General features: G+C 40.7%; 1 protein-coding gene across 1 annotated transcript in view; it reads left to right on the top strand.

The window, feature by feature from the left end:
• The window catches only part of GCLC (glutamate-cysteine ligase catalytic subunit), a 47,014-nt gene that overhangs the window by 13,688 nt on the left and 12,704 nt on the right, over positions 1 to 20,622 (top strand). The window contains exons 2-6 of the mRNA XM_001155930.7: positions 8,943 to 9,055; positions 10,510 to 10,692; positions 15,232 to 15,345; positions 16,958 to 17,016; positions 17,118 to 17,251. Of these exons, the coding sequence (XP_001155930.1) occupies positions 8,943 to 9,055; positions 10,510 to 10,692; positions 15,232 to 15,345; positions 16,958 to 17,016; positions 17,118 to 17,251 (603 nt within the window). The remainder of the gene's footprint in view (positions 1 to 8,942; positions 9,056 to 10,509; positions 10,693 to 15,231; positions 15,346 to 16,957; positions 17,017 to 17,117; positions 17,252 to 20,622) is intronic.

The raw sequence follows: 20,622 nt of genomic DNA, 5'->3' as shown, positions 1-20,622 counted from the left end.
CCTGACTGTAGGGTTAGACAGCATTCCATGCCAGTAGCTTTCACGTTTGACTAAAACAAGTGCTCTGTGAAACAACATTTCCACGAAACAGCAGTTCCCTTCCCATGAGTGACATATTCTGATATTTCTATTCTACCCTATTAACAATTATTTTTTGTTATGTTGATCACAACTCATCATGGCCCACAAAGGAGCTGTAACCAATGTTTGAGAAACACAAGACACTATTCTGTGTCAGTCAGTGTATCACTGCCCTGGAGCTAGAAAATAGTAATATTAAGTACACTAACCCCTGAGTGGTACAGTGTACTTAATACTGTTTTAGCACTTTACATGCATTGTTTTATGTAATCCTCCCCAGCAGCCCTGTGAGGCAAGTATTACCTCCATTCTGCAAAAACTGAAGCATCGAGAAGTTACCAAGATTCAAACTGATTGACTCCAAAGCCTGCACTCTTAGCTGCTCCCCCACCTATTACCGCCCAAATAGGCAGGAGGAAAAGAGCTCTGTGACAGTTTTAATAGGCTCCAAACAGAGATGAGATTGAGGGTGGCGAGGAAGAGAAGAAAGAATAGAGAAAGGGATGGTGGTAATGCAGGAAGTAGGCTTTTTGTTTTTTAATGAAAATATGAATATGTCATCAGCCACAGATCCACGCTTAAGCATTTTTTGATACCCCATAGCCAGTAATTCTCTTCTAGTGAAATGCCAGCACTCTTTCAAAACGACACCATTGAATATGCTTGGTAAAATTCTCGGTCTGCAGGACAAATGCTAACAAGTTTAGTAATGTGACTGCAGCCTTCCCAGCTAATCTGCTGGCAAGCGAGCCCTGTGAAAAGGCAGATGCAGGACGAGCCCTTTCTATGAAAATCAGGCTGACCTCATTTGATAGTTATGCAGCCTGTGTCGATCTCTTCCCAGGGCAGCAGGTAGCAGGCCAGAATCAGAACCCCAAGTCAGGAGCTTTAACTTATCTGAGATTTTCATCCTTTAGCATGAATTTCAAATATGGCAGGGAAGGAGATTGAATTCACAAAAACCTAAGTCTTCCAAATCCCACAGGTTACAGTTACTCTGTTGGTGGGATCCACTATAACACCCAGGTACGACTCCTGAATGGGAACCTGATGCTGCCTTTGTGAGATGTGGTTATGACACAGTGTCTGCACTCAGATTCGTATGATGGTGGAATGGCATTAAACTTGGAGGTCTTGAAGCCCTGTCGTCCTGTCCCTGGAGGCATAGGTGACCCCCAGTGAGCACTAGCAGTCACTTTGGACTTAGAATTCCTGTATTTAGCATTGACTCTCACTTAGTCTCTTTAGAAAACTCTCTTTTTTCTCTCTGTTAGATTGATTAGTCTAACTTCAGTTCCTAGGAACTAAAATCCTGAATTTCTCATAGGCAGTCTGAATTTAGGGCAGCCTAATTTATAACATGCCTTAGAAGGAAATCATGTATGCATTCTTGCTTGCTCAGCCCAAGAAGTGTATCAGGCCCTGAGCGGGGCACCGCCCACTGGGGGATGTGTTCTCTGTCTTGTCCCCATGCTAAAGCCCTAAACTCTCCTGCACCTAGAGGGAACCGCTGCAGAAATTCTCCATGATTCTCACCCACTACAGTGCCCCAGCTCTGGCTACTGCAGGGCAGTTGATCCAAAGCAGCTTCTGTCTGGGGATCAGGATACTCTTTCTTGTCAACCATGTGGTGACTGGAACTCTAGCAGGGGAATACATTCTTAGGAAAAAGCCAAGAAATTCATTTGTCTTTAGAACTCAGAACCTATTGTACTAAAGTACAGATGATTGGAGGTAAATAAGGACTATTCATACTTACAATGTTGTTTCTTTAAGAGAAAATGTGTTCTGGTTTAGGTTTCTAAATTACAGAGTACCTGAGTTATGCTGGTGGCCATAAGCAGACATCCCCATTGGCAACTTGATGTGCTGTCTTTTCTGAGGTTAATTTGTGTGAGATGACTGGTTAGGTTTTGCTAGATTTGGTTCAGAAATAAAGTAGGAATGCCTTAATGGTCTTTATAATTGTCAGAAAATTAAAACTAACATATGCCTGAATTGTGGTAGCATGATGTTTTTAAAAAAATCAACCAATGTAAATTCAGAGGCCCAGAAAATGTCTCATGCATCCGTGGAGCATGAAAGAGCAGGTCTACATTCAAGGATTTCCTTTGTGCCAACAATAATGAATTAGTGTGTCCAGGTCAAATTAATTTTAGGATTGTGTTTTCTCTTGGGTTTTGGTCCAGTGCTGTCTAGTACAACCTCTGCAGTAAGAGAAATGTTCTACTCTATACTATCCATTAGGGAGTAGGAAACTGATTTTTTTATTTTATGTTAAGTAATTTTAAATCCACACAGACACATGTGCTTAGTGACTAGCATAATGGACGGCACAATTTTTTGTGTTCCTTTGGTGACAGGTGACATTTTCTCCCTGTATGAGAGTCCTCCCAGTTTACCCCGCAACTCTCATTGTCTTTCTCTATTTTATTAAAGTCTTGAAATTTTTATCTTGGGACTCATATCACTAATCTAGGCATGTTAAGAATGTTTTCTCTGTTTGGGCTGAGACAATATTGAGAAAGTTACTCCACCTAATCCTATAGGAAATTAATTGATTTTTGTGCAGTATTAAAATTGAGATTAATGTGTTATAAATAAAAAGCAGCCTGCTCTGTGCTACAGAAAACTAGATCAGGGAGAGGCCACATTTATTTTAATTTCTAAAAGTGTAAACCTTTCATAGTATCATGTGAAATTCTTTAGTATGAATAGACATTTCAAAGTAGGAGGAAAAAAACCTATTTTCTCAAAATATATGAAATGTTAGCAGAATTTGATACAGCTTTAGACAAAACTGCTAAAACATTTTCTTTTTGGAACATAGAACATTTTAATTATTACAGTATCCACAGTCATCAAATATATATATATTTAAATCATCAAATATATATGTTTAAAATATAGTTGTGTGTGTGATGTTATGTATGTATAATGTCATGTACACAAAAGCACATACAGTTTCTACTTTGTACTTACTGGTCCCCTAAAAGTGCTTGGAGATTACCATGTGAAACAGTGGTTTTCCTATTTGTGATGTCATCATTAGACATATCTAACATGGGAGTCCATCTTTTAAAATCTGAGCCATATGTAATTTTATTACATCTGTATTAGAATCTCATATTCAGTTTTCTACTTTTTAAAACACAGCTCCTCTTTTAGTCTTGTCATTCAGGTTGTCCTATGTTACTGTGGGTGTTTAAAAAGTACGTAGCATCACTATGGCTAACACCTCTTTGGGTGCTCCAAGTTTGGGAAGTGAATGCTATCCAACTTGATGGTTGAGATTTCTTTAAAAAAAAAATTTGTCATTTCCATTTTGCTGTGAGAGGAAACAGTCTTCTGGGCAGAAGGCATTGAGTCCCTAACTTTAAAACAGTTTATAACCTAGAGGGTGACTACTTGGCATGATCTCTGTGGGGTGGATGCAGTGATCTGCATCTTTGACAGGCGAGAGGGTGATTGTGCTGCAGTCAGTGGTGCAGCTCCCCTGGGGGACGGGATCCTATGGGAGGTTGAATTTTATGTTGAAGGATCCCTAGACCCTCACCTTTGCCTAGCCAGTCCCCATGTAAGGAATCAACTTAAATTTAAATGGCACTTCCTCTGGGAAGCCTTCTGATCTTCTAGACCGGCTTAGACTGTGCTGTTACATATGCACAGCTCTCTTTGGTCATTTTGAGCACTCGTTCAGATAATTCAGCAATAGCGTGTTATTGGCTGTCAGTCCAGCCAGTGTAAGCCTGAGAACAGGAGCCACATCTGCCTGGCTCTTCACAGTATTCCCAGCACCTGCTTAGCAAAGAGCTTTGTTGAATGGATGAAAGGACAAAGGGGTTAGTGCTGGGGGTGGGGGGCAGGGAGCGTGTCCAGCAAGACAGTGTTTTTTGGCACTGAGTAGTCATCAACTCTAACTAGAGCCTTAGTCCTCAAAGGCTTAGTTGCAGGCTTGTTTAGGAGTTAGTGTAAGGAGAAAAGTAAGTCTCTGAGAAGCAACAGTTGGTTCTAGCAAAAGGATCAAAACTATTGTTTGGGCCAGTGCAAGAGAGCCAGCAGTGTGGAATGGAGGAGCTGGCCCTGAACCCCAGATGTCAGTAGGGGTCTGAAGACCCTGCCCTGCACGCATACTCTACCTGGACTAGGTCCTGGGGAGCCCTTCACTGTCTTGCCCTCCTTGGCCTGACCACCTGGATAGAGATCCTTCCCAGGGTGTAAGGAGGGGAAAGTCCTCATGCTGTCTCTGGGAGGAATGTAGGACCTCACAGCTCATAGTCCCTGAAGGGCTTGGTGTAGGTTTCTTCTCTTCAGAGGTCAAGCATATGATGGGTTAAATAGTTTGAGAGGGAAAATTCCTTCCTTCTCATTTACACAGAAACTGACAAAAGAACTTTCTCCCTAAATGGGGAACTGCCTGTAACTGCTCTGAGTATTATAGAACTGTATTGTTTCCTAATTAAGCATTGTTTTTACCTCTAGGAGTAGATATTAAGAAATTAGTATTTCATAAAATACCCAGCCATTCCTCAAATTGTTTTTTTTTTTTTTTTGAGACGGAGTCTTGCTCTGTCACCCAGGCCAGAGTGCAGTGCCGCGATCTCGGCTCACTGCAAGCTCTGCCTCCTGAGTTCACGCCATTCTCCTGCCTCAGCCTCCTTAGTAGCTGGGACTACAGGCGCCCGCCAGCATGCCTAGCTAATTTTTTGTATTTTTAGTAGAGATGGGGCTTCACTGTGTTAGCCAGGATGGTCTCGATCTCCTGACCTTGTGATCCGCCCGCCTCGGCCTCCCAAAGTGCTGGGATTACAGGCATGAGCCACCGTGCCCGGCCTGCCATTCCTCAAATTCTAAGCTCCCTGAAACTCTTACCCTTAAGAGTAGAGTATCAAAAGTTTTTAAAAGCAAGAAAAGAAAATTTTTATCTTATGCTAGTGGTAAATGCCATTTAAAGCTTAAATCCTAAAAGCTTGTATTTACTCTTAAACTTCATTGTCACAGGTATTTCTCTGTCTGCTGTATATTCAGCATTGTACTGAGTACTTACATCGCCTCAGTTAAAATTCTTTGTTTTTGTTGGCCTAATTTCAGATTAACATAAAAGTACCTCACCCTTGTTTAAACCTGCATTAAATGACTTGGATTACTGTGTCTGGAGTTTTCCTAGCAACACTATTTCACACACAAAGCAAAGTACATACTAGCCTTTTGTATGTGTCTTTGTCCTTGGTTCAACAGCTCAGGGATAGTAGTGTATTAATGACTTTTATTCTGGTCTTTTATATGTGTCTTTGTCCTTGATTTGACAGCTGAGAATAGTGGTTTTTATTCTAGTAGGATAAAATTTAGCCTTTTAGCACTAGAAGTCTAAGAGATTTTAATTTTCATTTGTAAAAATAGTGCACATTTAAAATCTGAATGTCTTGCAAAGTGGTCAGGTATTTTTTTATTGGGTCTCTTCTCCCTCAATTAAAAGGATAACTGATGGGTGCCAAAAAACAGTATCCCAGAGTCACCTTCAGGGCATTGTGACCTGTGTATTGCAGAGAATAGAGGTCAGTGGGTATTTTTTTCCCCTACTTCCAAGATGATATGTTAATTGCACAAGTTTGAATTGGTCACTCTGCAACCCATTTATAATGCTCTTTGGGTATGTATGCTTTTGGAGTTGTATATATGTGTAAAGTACATAAATATATTTGATGTTGCTGCAATTCTGGGTTTACAGCCTAGATGCTATTCAAAGTTAGTAAGCTGATACAGTTTTATCCTTGGAATCAGTGTTGTGATACAGAAAGGCATCTGTTTTATTATTTTCTTTTGTACGTTGTTCCTCTTATCCTTTGGATTCAAAAATGAAGTTTAGAATGGGGATACAATCCAGAAATCATAAAATAATTTATTGGGGCTTTAGATGTTTTATATTGGAAAATCGTTGTCTTAATGTATCACTTTTTATTATCACCAATCATCTCGGTTATTGCATCAAACCCCATTTCAGCTCTAGTTTGACGTTTAAATATGCAGTTACGATTCAGAATGCTCATATAGACAGGCTCTAATCGGAAATAAACATAAATGTGTTGAGGTGGTGGGGGTGTTTAACAAAAAGCTAAAAGTTTGAAGAACCTCTTTGAGGACTAGTGCAGAAAGATCAAGGTGACTGCAGAACCTCTTTGAGGACTAGTGCAGAAAGATCAAGGTGACTGCAGAGAAGGAGCACTTCAGAAGGCATTAAATTTTAGTTTGAAAAACCGTCAGGAAATTCTTGAGGCTTCCAACTGATTATTATTCTGTTGAAAAGTAAATTTGGTTTTCTTTCTCATTTGGTAAATATTCTGATGTTTTTCTGTTTCATTTGCTTAATGAGATCATGAAGTGATTATACTTTAATTGAGGAGAGTTTGGTTTGTTAACATTTTAAATGTCATCCGTTTGGCATTTAAAACTGATATTTAAAACTCAGAATGAGCTTTAACTTTTTGTTCTTTTGCCCTACCCATGTTTTAAACTTGTGGGCTAAGAGTGAATTTGAAAACTAAGGATTTCAATTTTTTTCAAAGTTAGGAAACTAACAATTAAAGTTATTGCAACTTAGTTTATATAATTGCTACAAGTTCTTGCTCATTTGGTAAAAAATAAATGATGCACTCAGTAAGCAAGGAAGTATCTCTTAGACTTTCTTTAGGAAGCATGTTATCTAGTTAAGCAAATAACTTAATTCCAGTAGCAGATGCCAGGCAGATGAGTTGGAGTCTAAGTGAGTGAAGGAGGAAGTACTGAAGAAGGAACATTTCCTCCTAGGTGGGAGAGTTAGGAATGCTACACAGAGTAAGGGGGTTCCGTCCTGGGCCTGAGGGATGGGCCAATTCATCTGTTAAAATCTATGACTGTAACTATTGTTACAGCCCAGCTTCCATGATATAATGTTAGGACCCCTTCCATGAAATGAAAGCATAATCAATTTGAGATAGTTTCATCCAGTATTATAACTTTTCCCTGCTTCATATAGGTTATAACAATTTTATAAAAAGCTTATCTTCACTTACCAAGATTGGTACCCTCTACAGTCCTAGCAGCAAGGTGTGCTGGGCCTTGAGGCCAGACGGGGCTGGCTTCAAATCCCTGCCTGACACTTGTGGCCTTGAGTAGCTTACCTCTCTGAGCCCCTTTGCCCACCTGTGAAATGGGTAATCAAGCCTGCTTTTGCATGCTGGGTTTGAAGATTAGGATTCATACATGAAAGCATATCCTTTCTCATTATGCTCATTTAAAGATTAACTTGTATCTTTTCACATACCCATTCTGAGACTCAACCAAGTTTTCTGTTTCCAGGTTTTAGCTGTTCCGGAGTCACAGATCTATAGATGGTATCTTGCAACCTGTAATTGTTGTTGCGAACAGTTCCAGATTCTGCAGCCTAGTTTTTAGTCAGCTGACACTGAGTGATTCTGCAGGTTGGAGATCTCATGTTTCTGGTTCGTGTACCCAAATCAAGCAGACTTTTCCATTTCTTGAGCTAAAAGATTCTGATGAGAGCTAATAAACGTTAACTGAAAGTTTATTTTGTTGTTGTTTAAATCTGCTAGGCTATCTCCTATAGTTACTAACATTTTTTTCCTCTTTATAATCATATTACTTAGCCCTTAATGTTTCTGTGATGAGGACGGCTGACTCAAATGCCTTCCAAGACCAGGGAAATACACATAAATAAGGGAATAAACTGCAGACAGTGTGCACCCCTGAAAAGCAAACAGCCCAGTCACACAGTCACAGGCTTCGTGCTGGGCTTCTGGGTATTGTTTTAAGACTGAGAACCTAGATTTACATGTGAAATGTCTGGGAAATAGTGGATATACGGTTGCCTGCCTTTTTATTTTTTCTAAACTACTATTGTAGGCCAAACCAAATATACTGTAGCCTGGTTTGCCTTGTGAGCAATCAGTTTCCTACCTCTGTAGTAATTGTATTGGTGCCGTGTGCAAAGGGTACTTTCAGGGGTTTGCCTGAATAATTCTGTATCTTTTCACTTATATATGGATAATGGATGTTTTGTTTCCATCACACATAGTGATTCATAATCTTCACTGTTCACGCCAACTATCATGTTTAAAGCTTGTAATTTCAGGAAAAACAAAAGTAGGTTCTAGTTGTATTCTGCCCAGAAGTCTGACTTTGGTGTTTATGTCCTTTATTTTTACTAGAATTCCACCAGGTATTGTTAATAAATGTACTAGTGCACCCTGCATTGCAAATTTTATATGGTTTCAGAGTGGAGAAGTTGCCTTAAATTACTTGAGATAAACCAAAATTAAATTGTTGAAACCCCTAAAATAACTTCTCCACACGGTATATTTATGATTATGATTTAACTCTCCAAAAGTGGGACTGGTAGTGGGATTATGAAAGTGTAATCTACCTTACTTATTACTCTGCCAGTAAGTAAGTGTAATCTACCTTGACTGGAATGTCCAGATAACCTCTTTCTTAAACTTATAGTAAGCCAACTGAGGAAATAAATTTTAAAATGCAGCTTCTTTTTTACAACAGCAATTTGCAGAATCTTTGCTTCGAAACACATCTTTTTTTTGAAGTACAGCTTGTCAAAATGGGTATCGACCTTTCCATAGGATATTAAGTAGGACAGAGGAAAGAAGGGATGGAAGTGGCACTACTGACTGATCCTTTCTACAGGTTTCCATATTATGCATATGAACACTTATGTGCTGTACTGTAAACAAATGTGACTGTCTGGAGTTACTGTGGATCCTTTACAGACTTCACGTTTCCCTGCCTTTTGGAGGCCACACTGAAAACAAGTCTGGAAGAATGTTAATTTTTCTCACCTTTATTTTCAATAGGTGGAATACATGTTGGTATCTTTTGATCATGAAAATAAAAAAGTCCGGTTGGTCCTGTCTGGGGAGAAAGTTCTTGAAACTCTGCAAGAGAAGGGGGAAAGGACAAACCCAAAGTAAGCTCTCATGTGCTGATTTAGTGTTTCTGAAACTGCTAAAACTTCTAGAATATAGAGTTTTTTCTCAATTATTGGAGGCAGGATAGCCTAACAGTTAAGAGTACAGGCTCTGGATTCAGGTTGCCATAGTTTCAAATCATGGTTCGTTTACTCAATAGCTGAGTAACCTTGGGCAAGTTACTTAACTTTTCTGTGCCTCAGTTCTCTCATCTGTAAAGTAAAGATCATAGCAATACCTACCTAAGGTGTTGGAATTAAATACATTAATATATGAAGCACTTTGTACAGTAAACTAAATATAAAGCCTGTTTTTTATTAAAACATTTTTGGGAAAAAATGTATTGCAGAAGCATATAACTGGGATCACAAACCATGGTGCAAGATATAAGTTGCAGATGGGCTTTGTTTGGCTTTGTTTGGCTGGCATGATTTTTTTTTGAGACGGAGTCTCACTCTGTCATCAGGGCTGGAGTGCAGTGGCACAATCTCAGCTCACTGCAAGCTCCACCTCCCGGGTTCACGCCATTCTCCTGCCTCACCCTCCCGAGTAGCTGGGACTACAGGCGCCCGCCACCAAGCCCGGCTAATTTTTTGTATTTTTAGTAGAGACGGGGGTTTCACCGTGTTAGCCAGGATGGTCTCCATTTCCTGACCTCATGATCTGCCCGCCTCAGCCTCCCAAAGTGCTGGGATTACAAGCATGAGCCACCGCACCCGGCCTGGTGTGTTTTTAAGATATTCCTACATTTAAGTAGACAGAGACGGGGAGGGGAGGGGAATATGTACTCTTCTGTTCATTTTCCACTCATTCGTTTTGGGGAAGCTGCATTTAAGTTTGGAGGGCAGCACTGAATTGAAAGAACCCTTAAGGCCTCATCTCCTTCTCTGCAGAGTAGGTTAGTTTGTCCTGGACAGTGAGTGCTCTGTGTGCATTTTCAGTTACTTATAAAGATTTTGAGTTGGGCATGGTGGCTCATGCCTGTAATCCCAGCACTTTGGGAGGCCGAGGCAGGCAGATCACTTAAGGCGAGGAGTTCAAGACCAGCCTGGCTAACACGGTGAAACCCCATCTCTACTAAAAATACAAAAATTAGCCAGGTGTGGTAGTGCACACCTGTGATCCCAGCTACACAGGAGGCTGAGGCACAAGAATCACTTGGACCTGGGAGGCAGAGGTTGCAGTGAGCCAAGATCGTGCCATTGCACTCCAGCCTGGGTGACAGAGCGAGACTCTGTCTCAAAAGGAAAAAAACATTTTGGACCCAATACTTGTTGACCCTTATGTAGTTGAATAGCTATGGAAAAGTAATAATCACTGAGAACTGTGAAGGAGTTCTTAGCTTCATTTATACCTAATGGTTTCTACACTTTTAAAGCAACTTTAAAAACTTAAAAATTGAGCAGACTATAGCAAAAGAATAAGATGGAACTAAGTTATTTCTCCTCCGTAGCCATCCTACCCTTTGGAGACCAGAGTATGGGAGTTACATGATTGAAGGGACACCAGGACAGCCCTACGGAGGAACAATGTCCGAGTTCAACACAGTTGAGGCCAACATGCGAAAACGCCGGAAGGAGGCTACTTCTATATTAGAAGAAAATCAGGCTCTTTGCACAATAACTTCATTTCCCAGGTTAGTTCCTATATTAACATGCCCCAGCAGATCTCTCAGAGATACAGGTAATGAAAAGAGCAAGTCACGACCCAGGCATTCCACCCTACAATCCTCATACGTTACAGATGGTTTATCTTTTATACACTGCACTTGATAGACTCTGTAACAGTAGAGCTGCAGGCACAGTTGCATGCCAGCTTCTGTCAGCTGTGGTGGCTGCACCGTGGTGAGTGCACTCAGCGGGGGCTCAGTGGGAAAGACCAGGATACTGTGATGACAGACCAGCAGTGTGGCCGTGTCTGCCGCAGGCGAGGGTGGAGGGAGCAGCACGCCTGCCACACAGTTCTGACCCTGTAAGCAGTAGCCAAAGCTTCTGGAATGCTGTCCCCTGGTGACTGTGACGGTTGCGCCCTCATGCACTTTCAAAAAGCAGCATTTACCTGCTAGCATATGGTGGCATCAGTGGCAGATCGGAGGATCTGCAGTGCTCCCAAAGCACTACCGATACCGATGCTCTATGAACAACGTGAGTCATTAGGTCCTTGCATATTTTTCTGAAAAGAAGATTTAGGGTTTGTCATCAAATCTAGTTATGACCAAAAGTACATAAAAGTAAATAGTGAAATTATGTTCTTCGCTTAGAATGAGGTACATGAATATCATATGTATTATACATAGAACCTCTATGTAAAAATACATTTCTGCCAAAACATGAATGTGATTTATCTATGCTAGATGTCTGTCAGATGGTGACAGTATACTTAGCTCCTCAAAGTTCAAAGGAGCTCTGGGGGTTGGTATCAATGGTGGAGAACACTTTGAACTATTTTTATACCTTTTCTCTGATACGTGTCCGTCAGCCATTCAGGGTCATATCATTGGCCTCAGAGGGGCATTTAAATGGGAATTCTATTTTTTTTTTTATATCCCTACTGTAACATCTAAATAGTTGAAAACTTATTTAAGCCAGCCATCTAACATTTATAGAAGCATCTCTATTTCTGTGATACCTTCATTCTGTATGTACAGGTCACTTCTCTCTCCACCCCCAGAAGGAAAAACCCAGCTGGGTGAGGGTGGACAGATTTGTTTTGATTAGAGTGGGCACATTTCTTTGACCTAATGTTTGAAAGAGGAGGTGAAAAATCATTGGCCCTGCCATTCACTCAGACACTTGAGTGCCTGCTGCAGGCAGAATGGGCATGCTCTCATGAGTGAAGACGGACAGCTCTGTCTCTGTGGAGCTGGGGGGTTGAAGAACAATCAAATACCCATAGATTCATAAGCGTCAAAGTGGGGCTGTGCTAGCAGGAGGAGATGGGGAGCAAAGAGTACAACCTAGGTATCCAGTGGACTCTGGTGGGTGGAGGGGGAGGGGGTGGGATGTCCAAGGTTCCAGGAGGAGTGAAATAGGAATGGGGAGCGGAGGACAGTCTTAGGGAGGGGGAGCAGTGTGTGTAGAAGTCCTAGGATGAACCAAACAAGCGGGGACTTCCTGGGAACTAGAAGAAAGCAAGCTGGCCAGTGTGACTAGAAGGCTGAGGAGGAAGTGCAGGTATGGGGTAAAGGGAAGCTGGCAGGTAATTGGCAGGCCAGGTCAGGTTAACCATAAATTTTAGTTGTTCTCCTAAAAGCAGCTGAAGGCCTTGGAAAGGTTGGGTTGGGCAGATGGCATCCCCTTTTTGCTTTGCAGCCCTCACTTGGGCTGTAGTGTGAGAGTAGCTGTGGAGCTGGTGCCAGGGCTTACTAGGAGGTGAGTGAGGGAGCTCCCTGAGGGGAGACAAGGGCTGCCTGGATGCCCGTGGGTACTGGTGATAGGAAAAGTGGGTGGTTTAAAAGATGACAGAGTCAGTGAACTGCTGGGGAGAGAAGACACATCAAGGCTTTTGCTATAGGTCATTGTCCTGAAAACCTTAAGAGTACTAGAGTAGAGGCCAAGGAGTAGGTTACAGATGTTAAATGACAACTTCTAGTGAACTGGAAAATTTAATACCTTATATGTTCATTTTTTCCCCCTTAACATTAAGAGGGTTGTACATTTCACTTAGCAAATTAAGAAAGTGGGAGGGGATTTGTAACACAAACCAGAACTGTTTTATATATTAAAGCTGAAGAATATATAGGATTGATGGGCAGTGGTGTTTCCTTCTGGGCCAGAAAATAAAGTTTTGGGTTAAGCCTAATGTGCCCCTTACCTTGAGAATGGTTCCATATGGGATAGTTGCCTTTTTAAAAAAGATTTAGTGTCTGGGCATGGTGTCTTACACCTGTAATCTCAGCATTTTGGGAGGCCGAGGCAGGCGGATCACCTGAAGTCAGGAGTTCGAGACCAGCCTGGCCAACATGGTGAAACCCCGTCTTTACAAAAATACAAAAATCAGCCAGGTATGGTGGCATGCGCCTGTAATCCCAGCTACTCCGGAGGCTGAGGCAGGAGAACCGCTTGAACCTGGGAGGTGGAGGTTGCAGTGAGCTGAGATTGTGCCGCTCTGCTCCAGCCTGGGTGACAAAGCAAGCCTCCGTCTCAAAATAAATAAATAAATAAAAATAAAAAGATTCAGCATCTTAAGTCATTGTGAAGGGAAAGTTGAGACAGAGGAATAAGCTTTATTCTAAAAACCTGTAATTTAGAAAAAATTATATGTATAATTTTTTATACCCTGTCCATATATGAAGGTATTTGGGGACTTGAAACAATAATTATTAGTTATTTAGTGGTTAGAAGCCTCCCTATACATCCACAATAAATGATAAAGTTTTGTTGTAGTATAGGATCAAGAGAGAAAGGAGTGCTCTGGTTCTTAAGTGTAAACAGGGTGACTTTATAAAGATGCAAAGATTTATAGTGTGGAACTCTAGTCCAAAACAGTAATCATGTGACTATTTAAAATTAAAATTATATAAAATGAAAATTGTGGTTCCTGATGTGACTGAGGAACTAGCCTCATTTCAAGGGCTCAGTAGCCACGTGGTTAGTGACTACCACGTCGGTTTGGATAGTGGAGATATTAAACATTTCCATCACTCCAGAAAGTTCTGTGGGACAGCACTGCTCTAGAATGAAGCAGTGCCGTAGGTGTCCGAAGGTGCAAGTTCTGATTCTACCTTCTCCCTTCCACACAAACACATTCTCATTCTCTCTTCATCCAATCTGATTCTGGTGAGCAAGGAATCCCCTCAGATTTAAGTTTATTACTCTCCCAAAGGACTATTCCTAAGGTTGTAGGCTCATAGTAAATAATGCACATAGCTTCAAGAATTCTCAAGAACCCTTGTAGCTGGGAACTGTTTTCTAGATAAGATCACTACCTTCAATTGTTTACAAGGTGGATATGGGCAGCCAACAGATACTTTATTTTATATTAAGAAAAGGTAGGGGTTAAAAATAAGGCATTGATGGCCAAGTGTGGTGGCACGTGCTTGTAATCCCAGTACTTTAGGAGGCTGAGGCAGAAGGATTACTGGAGCCTAGGAGTTAAAGACCATTCTGGGTAGCATAGTGAGACCTCGTCCCTGGGTAAAAAAAAAAAACAACTTGGTACAGTGACTCATGCCTGTAATCCCAGCTACTCAGGAGCCTGAGGCAGGAGGATGACTTGAGCCCAGGAGTTCAAGGCTGCACTGAGCTATGATTGCACCACTGCACTCCAGCCTGGGAGACAGAGCAAGACCCTGTCTCAGAAAAAAAAAAAAAAAAAAAATTTTTTTTAAAAAGATATGAGCTAGTCTTGACCCTCAAGCCAAAAGTTTCTTCCCACTAATTTAAAACTCCTCCCTTGTTTGGCTTTCGCTTAGTCTTTGTCCTCCCTCACAGCACATGTAGTATTGACCTCAAATTCCTAACTTGGAAAAACTGGGGCCATCACTAAAAGTGATGTAGAATTTGAGCTTTACACTTAGGAATAAATATGGAGCTTCATTTTTCTGTGTTGAAATTAGAGCTCCTTAAGTAAGAGAATAGGATTGGGTTTCAGACTTCAGAGGGTGATCTCAGGGGTAGATGGGGACACCTGCAGAGACACTCCCTAATCTTGAGGGACTCATGAGGTGACCTATAGAGGCAAAAAGCAGGCTCCTTCCAGATTCAAACAGAGCCTACCAGGAAGTGGGAGGCAGTGGTGCCATGCAGCAGGTCCAAAGATAATCTGAGAGTTTAGAGATGGAAAAGGAAGACACCTCATAGGCCATGTAGGGGACACCTGTCACCCATGACAGCTGATGTGACCAAGGGAAATGACTTCTGTGCTATCAGTCCTTCCTATTAGATGAAGAGATGGAGAGGACCCGAGTAAGTGCTGTGTGGTTTGTGAGTGAGTGGAGACTTGGATAAAGTTAGTAGTGGGCTGGAATTAAAAGAAGATCCTTGTGAGCAAGAAGTGTGGGGAGTGGTTGTAAAGGGGCACAGTATTTACACAACATCTGTTTTGTAAACACAAAGCCCTCTGAAAAGGAGATACTAGAAATGAGGTGTCTTTGGCAGGTGCAGTGATGGCAAGACTGCACACAATTAATTCTTGAAAACAAATCCCATCTATTTAGTTCTTCAATTTGTTGTAGATTAGGCTGTCCTGGGTTCACACTGCCCGAGGTCAAACCCAACCCAGTGGAAGGAGGAGCTTCCAAGTCCCTCTTCTTTCCAGATGAAGCAATAAACAAGCACCCTCGCTTCAGGTGAGTATGGCTTTGTGTTGAAATGCAGATGCCCTTCACTAGACCCCTGACTTCTGAGAGTATAGTATTTCTGTCTAGAAATCCTTTTTGAGCATTAACTGAGTTTTGGCTCTCTTCCTAAGTAACCAGAGAAGATAGCAGATGTGCACCTGTTCACATCTTCAGTACCCCCAGGCTTCTTGGTTGCTGATGCATGCACCAGGCTTGATTTGTCAATTCTCCAAGTCGTCACAAAGTTATTCGCTGAGCCACTGCGAATAACTCTTTTAATAGGGAGATTATTTTCAGTCCTAGGTCTGTAAATGCCTACTGGGATTTTTTTTTCTCTTAGTTATTTCTCCTTTTTTGTCCTCTCTCTAACCATCAGTATCTGTGATCTGCCCATCTTACTCTATATAACGTATAAAATAGGTGCAGTACCTGATATATATAATAGGCACTCTCTTCCATTAACTTCAAGTTCTGTTGGTTTGTCGTTCAATTCTGAGGTTTTAAGTTGCTTTAAGGCTCTCACTAGTCTGATCTTAGCTTTGTACAATGCATGCTCATCTGTCATCCTGAGCCTAGGCTCCTGACCCAGAGTGGGAACATGGAGACTTCTCAGCGTTCATTCCTTTAACAGGCCCGCACGTTTGCTATGTGCAGAGCCTTTTGGGGAAGACAGATATTTGTAGACGTAGTTTCTAACTTCATATGTTGTCATGTGTTTAAAGGAAAATAAAAATAATTCAGCTGCTCAAAAAGAGATAGATTATGACAGATGTCAAAAGATGCACCAGAAATCCTTCTTGGAGAAAGTAAGGTGCTTCTGACTGAGGGAATCAAAGCAGGCTTCACGGAAGAGGTGGCATTTAAGCTGAGTCTATAGCAGCACTGCCCATAGAAACATGTAATTGTAAATGTTCTCATAGCCACATTAAAGTAAAAACCAGATGAACATAATTTTATATTTTGTTTAACCCAAAACGTCCAAAAATGTTATCATTTGATCCATGTAATCCTTTACTCACAAGTAATTTTACATTTTTTTTGTATGGAGTCTTCAAAATCTGGTGTATATTTTACTCTCACAGCATGTGCATGTTTTCATTAGGACAAGCCATATTTCAAGTACTCAGTGGCCACTGTGTGCCTGGTAGCTTCTGGACTAAACAAGCATGAGTCTGGAGGATAATTATTAATCCTGCAGAGTTGAGGGAGGGAGGAGCAAGGTATTGGGGCTCCAGAGATGCCTGGGCAAAGTGGGTACTAAAGTTTGACCAAAGTCTTTGGAGTTAATTTGGGACATGTTGCAAACAGTGAAAGCAGACCATGGCAGACTTTGAACACCTGAATTGATTTGGTAAGTTACAGGGAGCCTTGGGAGCAGGGGTTGAGCAGGAGACAGAATGGCATTCTCGAGCAGGAGCCAAAGAATTGATACTAATGCAAAATCTTTAATCACAAAGTTCCCTTGTAGTGTCTTGACACCACAGATACATTTTCTGTTGAGTTGTCTTAGAGAACTAATTTGAGGTATGATTTCATTCCACTTACTTGTATGTAATCAAATTCTTCTTTTACACGATGACTCTTAGGTGACCAATTTATGACGTTTGGTTGTCTGTTTTAGTACCTTAACAAGAAATATCCGACATAGGAGAGGAGAAAAGGTTGTCATCAATGTACCAAGTAAGTCTACTGAGAGGTGGTGGGGTGGGAGAGAGACATGTTGAATTGTTGTTTAATCCTGGATTCTAAACCATTTTTATTTTTGTATTTTTATAATACAGTATTTAAGGACAAGAATACACCATCTCCATTTATAGAAACATTTCCTGAGGATGATGAAGCTTCAAGGGCTTCTAAGCCGGATCATATTTACATGGATGCCATGGGATTTGGAATGGGCAATTGCTGTCTCCAGGTATAGTTTCAAATATACAGAGAGGCAAAGTGTTCCATCCATTTCTGTTTTTTAACTTCTTTATATATGCGTGTTTCCTGTTCCAAAAATCACATTTTAATGAGGTTGAAATGGTAGCTGGTATGCCTTTCTGAAAAACAATGAAATTATATTAGTAAATTCATTGGAAGCTGTCTATGACTAATAGTTCTACAGACTCTGTTGTTCACCACAAAGGTATATACGGTATATATACCTTTATAACTGTAATTTCAGTTAACTTAAAATGCAATATATTCTGTCATTGTTTTCCTTCTCTTTTTATGTGCCTAGCTTTTACTGCCATCTCGTGACAGGCTAGTGAGGTGGTTTAAATATTGTTCAAAACTCTGAAAATGAGCTCTGATGGAAGTATTCCAATGATTTTGTGATCCAAGGGATTTGTGCAAAGCTGTCTAGCGGTATAAAAAGAATAAATATTTAGCAGCTTGTGTTTGTCTTGCCCCTGAGTAAAGTATACAGGAGCCTGTCTCTGTTTACCCATTTAAAAATTTTCCTGGATCTGTTTAAATGATGGTGCCCTGGCAGTGAGTGTGTCCAAGCTCACTTAGGACCAGAGTGGAAGAGCATGGAACCCATCAGGTGGCCACACACAAGCCTGCAGTTGGCTTTTGGCTCTGTCACTACTCAGGTTTTTGGGCAACTCCCTTTACTTCTTTTGGCTCAGATTTTTCATCAGTTGAAAGAAGGGCTGATATTAAGTCCCCTTCTAGGTCTGACTCTAAGCTAATATTTATTTTATTGCCTTAACTAACAGAAGTAAAAGAGAGAGGCTGCTTGTTATTTAATGTCCAAGGAAATTTTATCCAGTTGTGATTACTTCAGCTGATTCAAAACAGCGTCCTTAGAGGCACAGGGCCGTGCAGAGCCTGGACCCATGTAAGACCCCTCTGAGCCGCCAGCCTGACTGCTCTCAGTGCAGAGACCCAGAACCCAGCCTTCCTTCACCTGAAACAGCTGCAGCGTGCACACACACTTCTTGTGCATATATCTCTGGTCTGTTTATTTTCAAAACTAAGTATAATCCAAATTGAATGCTGGAATCAGATTTTTCCATGCTGAATGTGTTTAAATAACATGGCCAAGGATAATTTCTTTCTGTTTTCTTGACATTTATAGGTAGTATAAAATATGTGACTTCCAAATAAACATAAACCATCACACTTCATGAAAAAAGAGATCTTTCGACTTTTAACTGCCTGTTTTCCTATCTTAATTACAAGTATTTCTAAAGAAAACCATTAAGTTCTAGAGCTTACAGTACATGGTTTTAAAATTGTATAAGTGCTGTTAGAGTATTGATTGCCTTTTCTTGGTTTAATATTAAACCAGGGTGTTCTGCCAGGGACCGCATAGTTTCTCTGATATGGTTCCAAAGGGATATTCTTTCCACTGAAACACTGTATGTATACCAGTAAATGCTTCCTAATGGTAGATGATAAATATTTTTGTTGCTTTTAGATAGAATTTTTCCATCTAGTGTAAGCTTAGGATTGTTTTCTTTTTCCCAGTGACATGTACAGTTTCACTACTCCACTTAAAAAAAATCATTAGCTCAGATAAAGTGTGTGGCACATGAAATGAATTTTGCCAATTCACCACCGAAATCCCTGCTTTATATCTCTTCAGTGGAACACTAAACCAACTTCTTTCCCAAGTACGCTGATTAGATCTTTACAAATTATATGAATGTATTAAATTATCACATGTGCCCTGAAACTGTGTACATCTATTATGTATCATTAGAGAGATGGAAAAAAAAAACTACTTAGTAAAGTAGAAAAAATAGTTTTAAAGTAATTTTGTAAGGCTAATGGAAGACTTACTGTATAAAACAAAAAGGATTTTAACCACATTCAAATTATTGACTGTTTTGGGGCTTTTCAGGAATCACTTAAAAAGCACCAAGTTCACAGCCAGGCACGGTGGCTCATGCCTGTAATCCCAGCACTTTGGGAGGCTGAGGTGGGCAGATCACTTGAGGTCAGGAGTTTGAGACAAGCCTGGTCATCATGGCAAAATCTCATCTCTACTAAAAATACAAAAATTAGACCTGGTGGCATGTGCCTGTAATCCCAGCTACTGAGGAGTCTGAGGCATGAGAAACGCTTGAACCTGGGAGGCAGAGGTTGCAGTGAGCCAAGATTGTGCCACTGCATTCCAGCCTGGGGAACAGAGCAAGTCTTTGTCTCAAAAAAAAAAAAAAAAAAGCACTAAGTTCATGACAGGTTATGGTAGCCCCTCCCACCCCCCCAAAGTCACATGACTTCAAATCTGGGTTGTAGATAAAGTTTAGATTAGATGTTTCAGTTTCTAACATATATCTTCCTTAGTTCCTCCCTCCACCCCCCAACCCCACCCCCATCAGTTTCCTAGCAACATTGTGTGTCTCCTTCATATGATGCCTCAAAAGGACACTAGAAGCCCAAATTAGTCATGTATTCATAGCTTTTTAAGGTATAAGAACTTTTTTTCCCTCCATTAAAGCCATTATCCACAGTGATGTCCTATTTAATTTGATTGCATATCAGCTGTAGACTAAGAAAGCTAATTACTAAATGCATTTAAAATAACTAAGTCACTTCACTGTTGTATACTTCTCTGGGGTTGAATTTCCCAGGATTCACCTACGAATTATGTATTGTATACTAGGCCATCTAAGAGAAGCCAGTTGAAAAACTGGAAAGAAAACCTGCTTCTCATAGTATCTTTTTAAAAACAAAAATGACACATAATCAAATACCTAAGAGCAACACAAAAAAGACCTAAAAAAACAAGAGATGCATGTTCAAAATAATTCTTTAGTCAAAATACTTGGGAAACATGTAGTTTTTTGTTTTTTGGTTTTTTAAAAATCTCAATGCCTTGTCAGTTTGGCCTTTGGGGTCCCGGTCTTTCAGGTTTCTCACCATACCTTTGACCGCATGTTATCCTCTTTAGCACCCCCCCCCCACTTTTTTTTTTCCAAGATTCTCATTTGTTAAGCACTAACCAGGTATCAGATGCTGTCCTGCACACTTGGGATAGAGAATGGGAAGAAAGATCCCCGCCCTTCTGGAGCTTCCACTTCAGCAAATAAGTGCATAAAGACTTTGCGTACCAGCTCCCATTTCCTCACTGCTCATGTAATTTCATGCCATATGCAAAGCGATTTCCAAGTTCCCACCTCTTTGCAGAAACTGCCCTTGGTTTGGTTATCAGTGACTTAATTGCCAACCCTTATCAATTTGTGTCTACTTTAACCTTTGAAACTCTTATTCTTTGATGCCTATGACACAGCTTTTCTCTGTGTTGAATTAATTATTAAATTAGTAATGACTAGTTAATATAGT

This window comes from Pan troglodytes, chromosome 5, assembly GCF_028858775.2.
Source record: "Pan troglodytes isolate AG18354 chromosome 5, NHGRI_mPanTro3-v2.0_pri, whole genome shotgun sequence".
Lineage (NCBI taxonomy): Eukaryota > Metazoa > Chordata > Mammalia > Primates > Hominidae > Pan > Pan troglodytes.
Note: the sequence above shows the minus strand (reverse complement) of the source record. Positions and strands in the feature narration are given on the sequence as shown.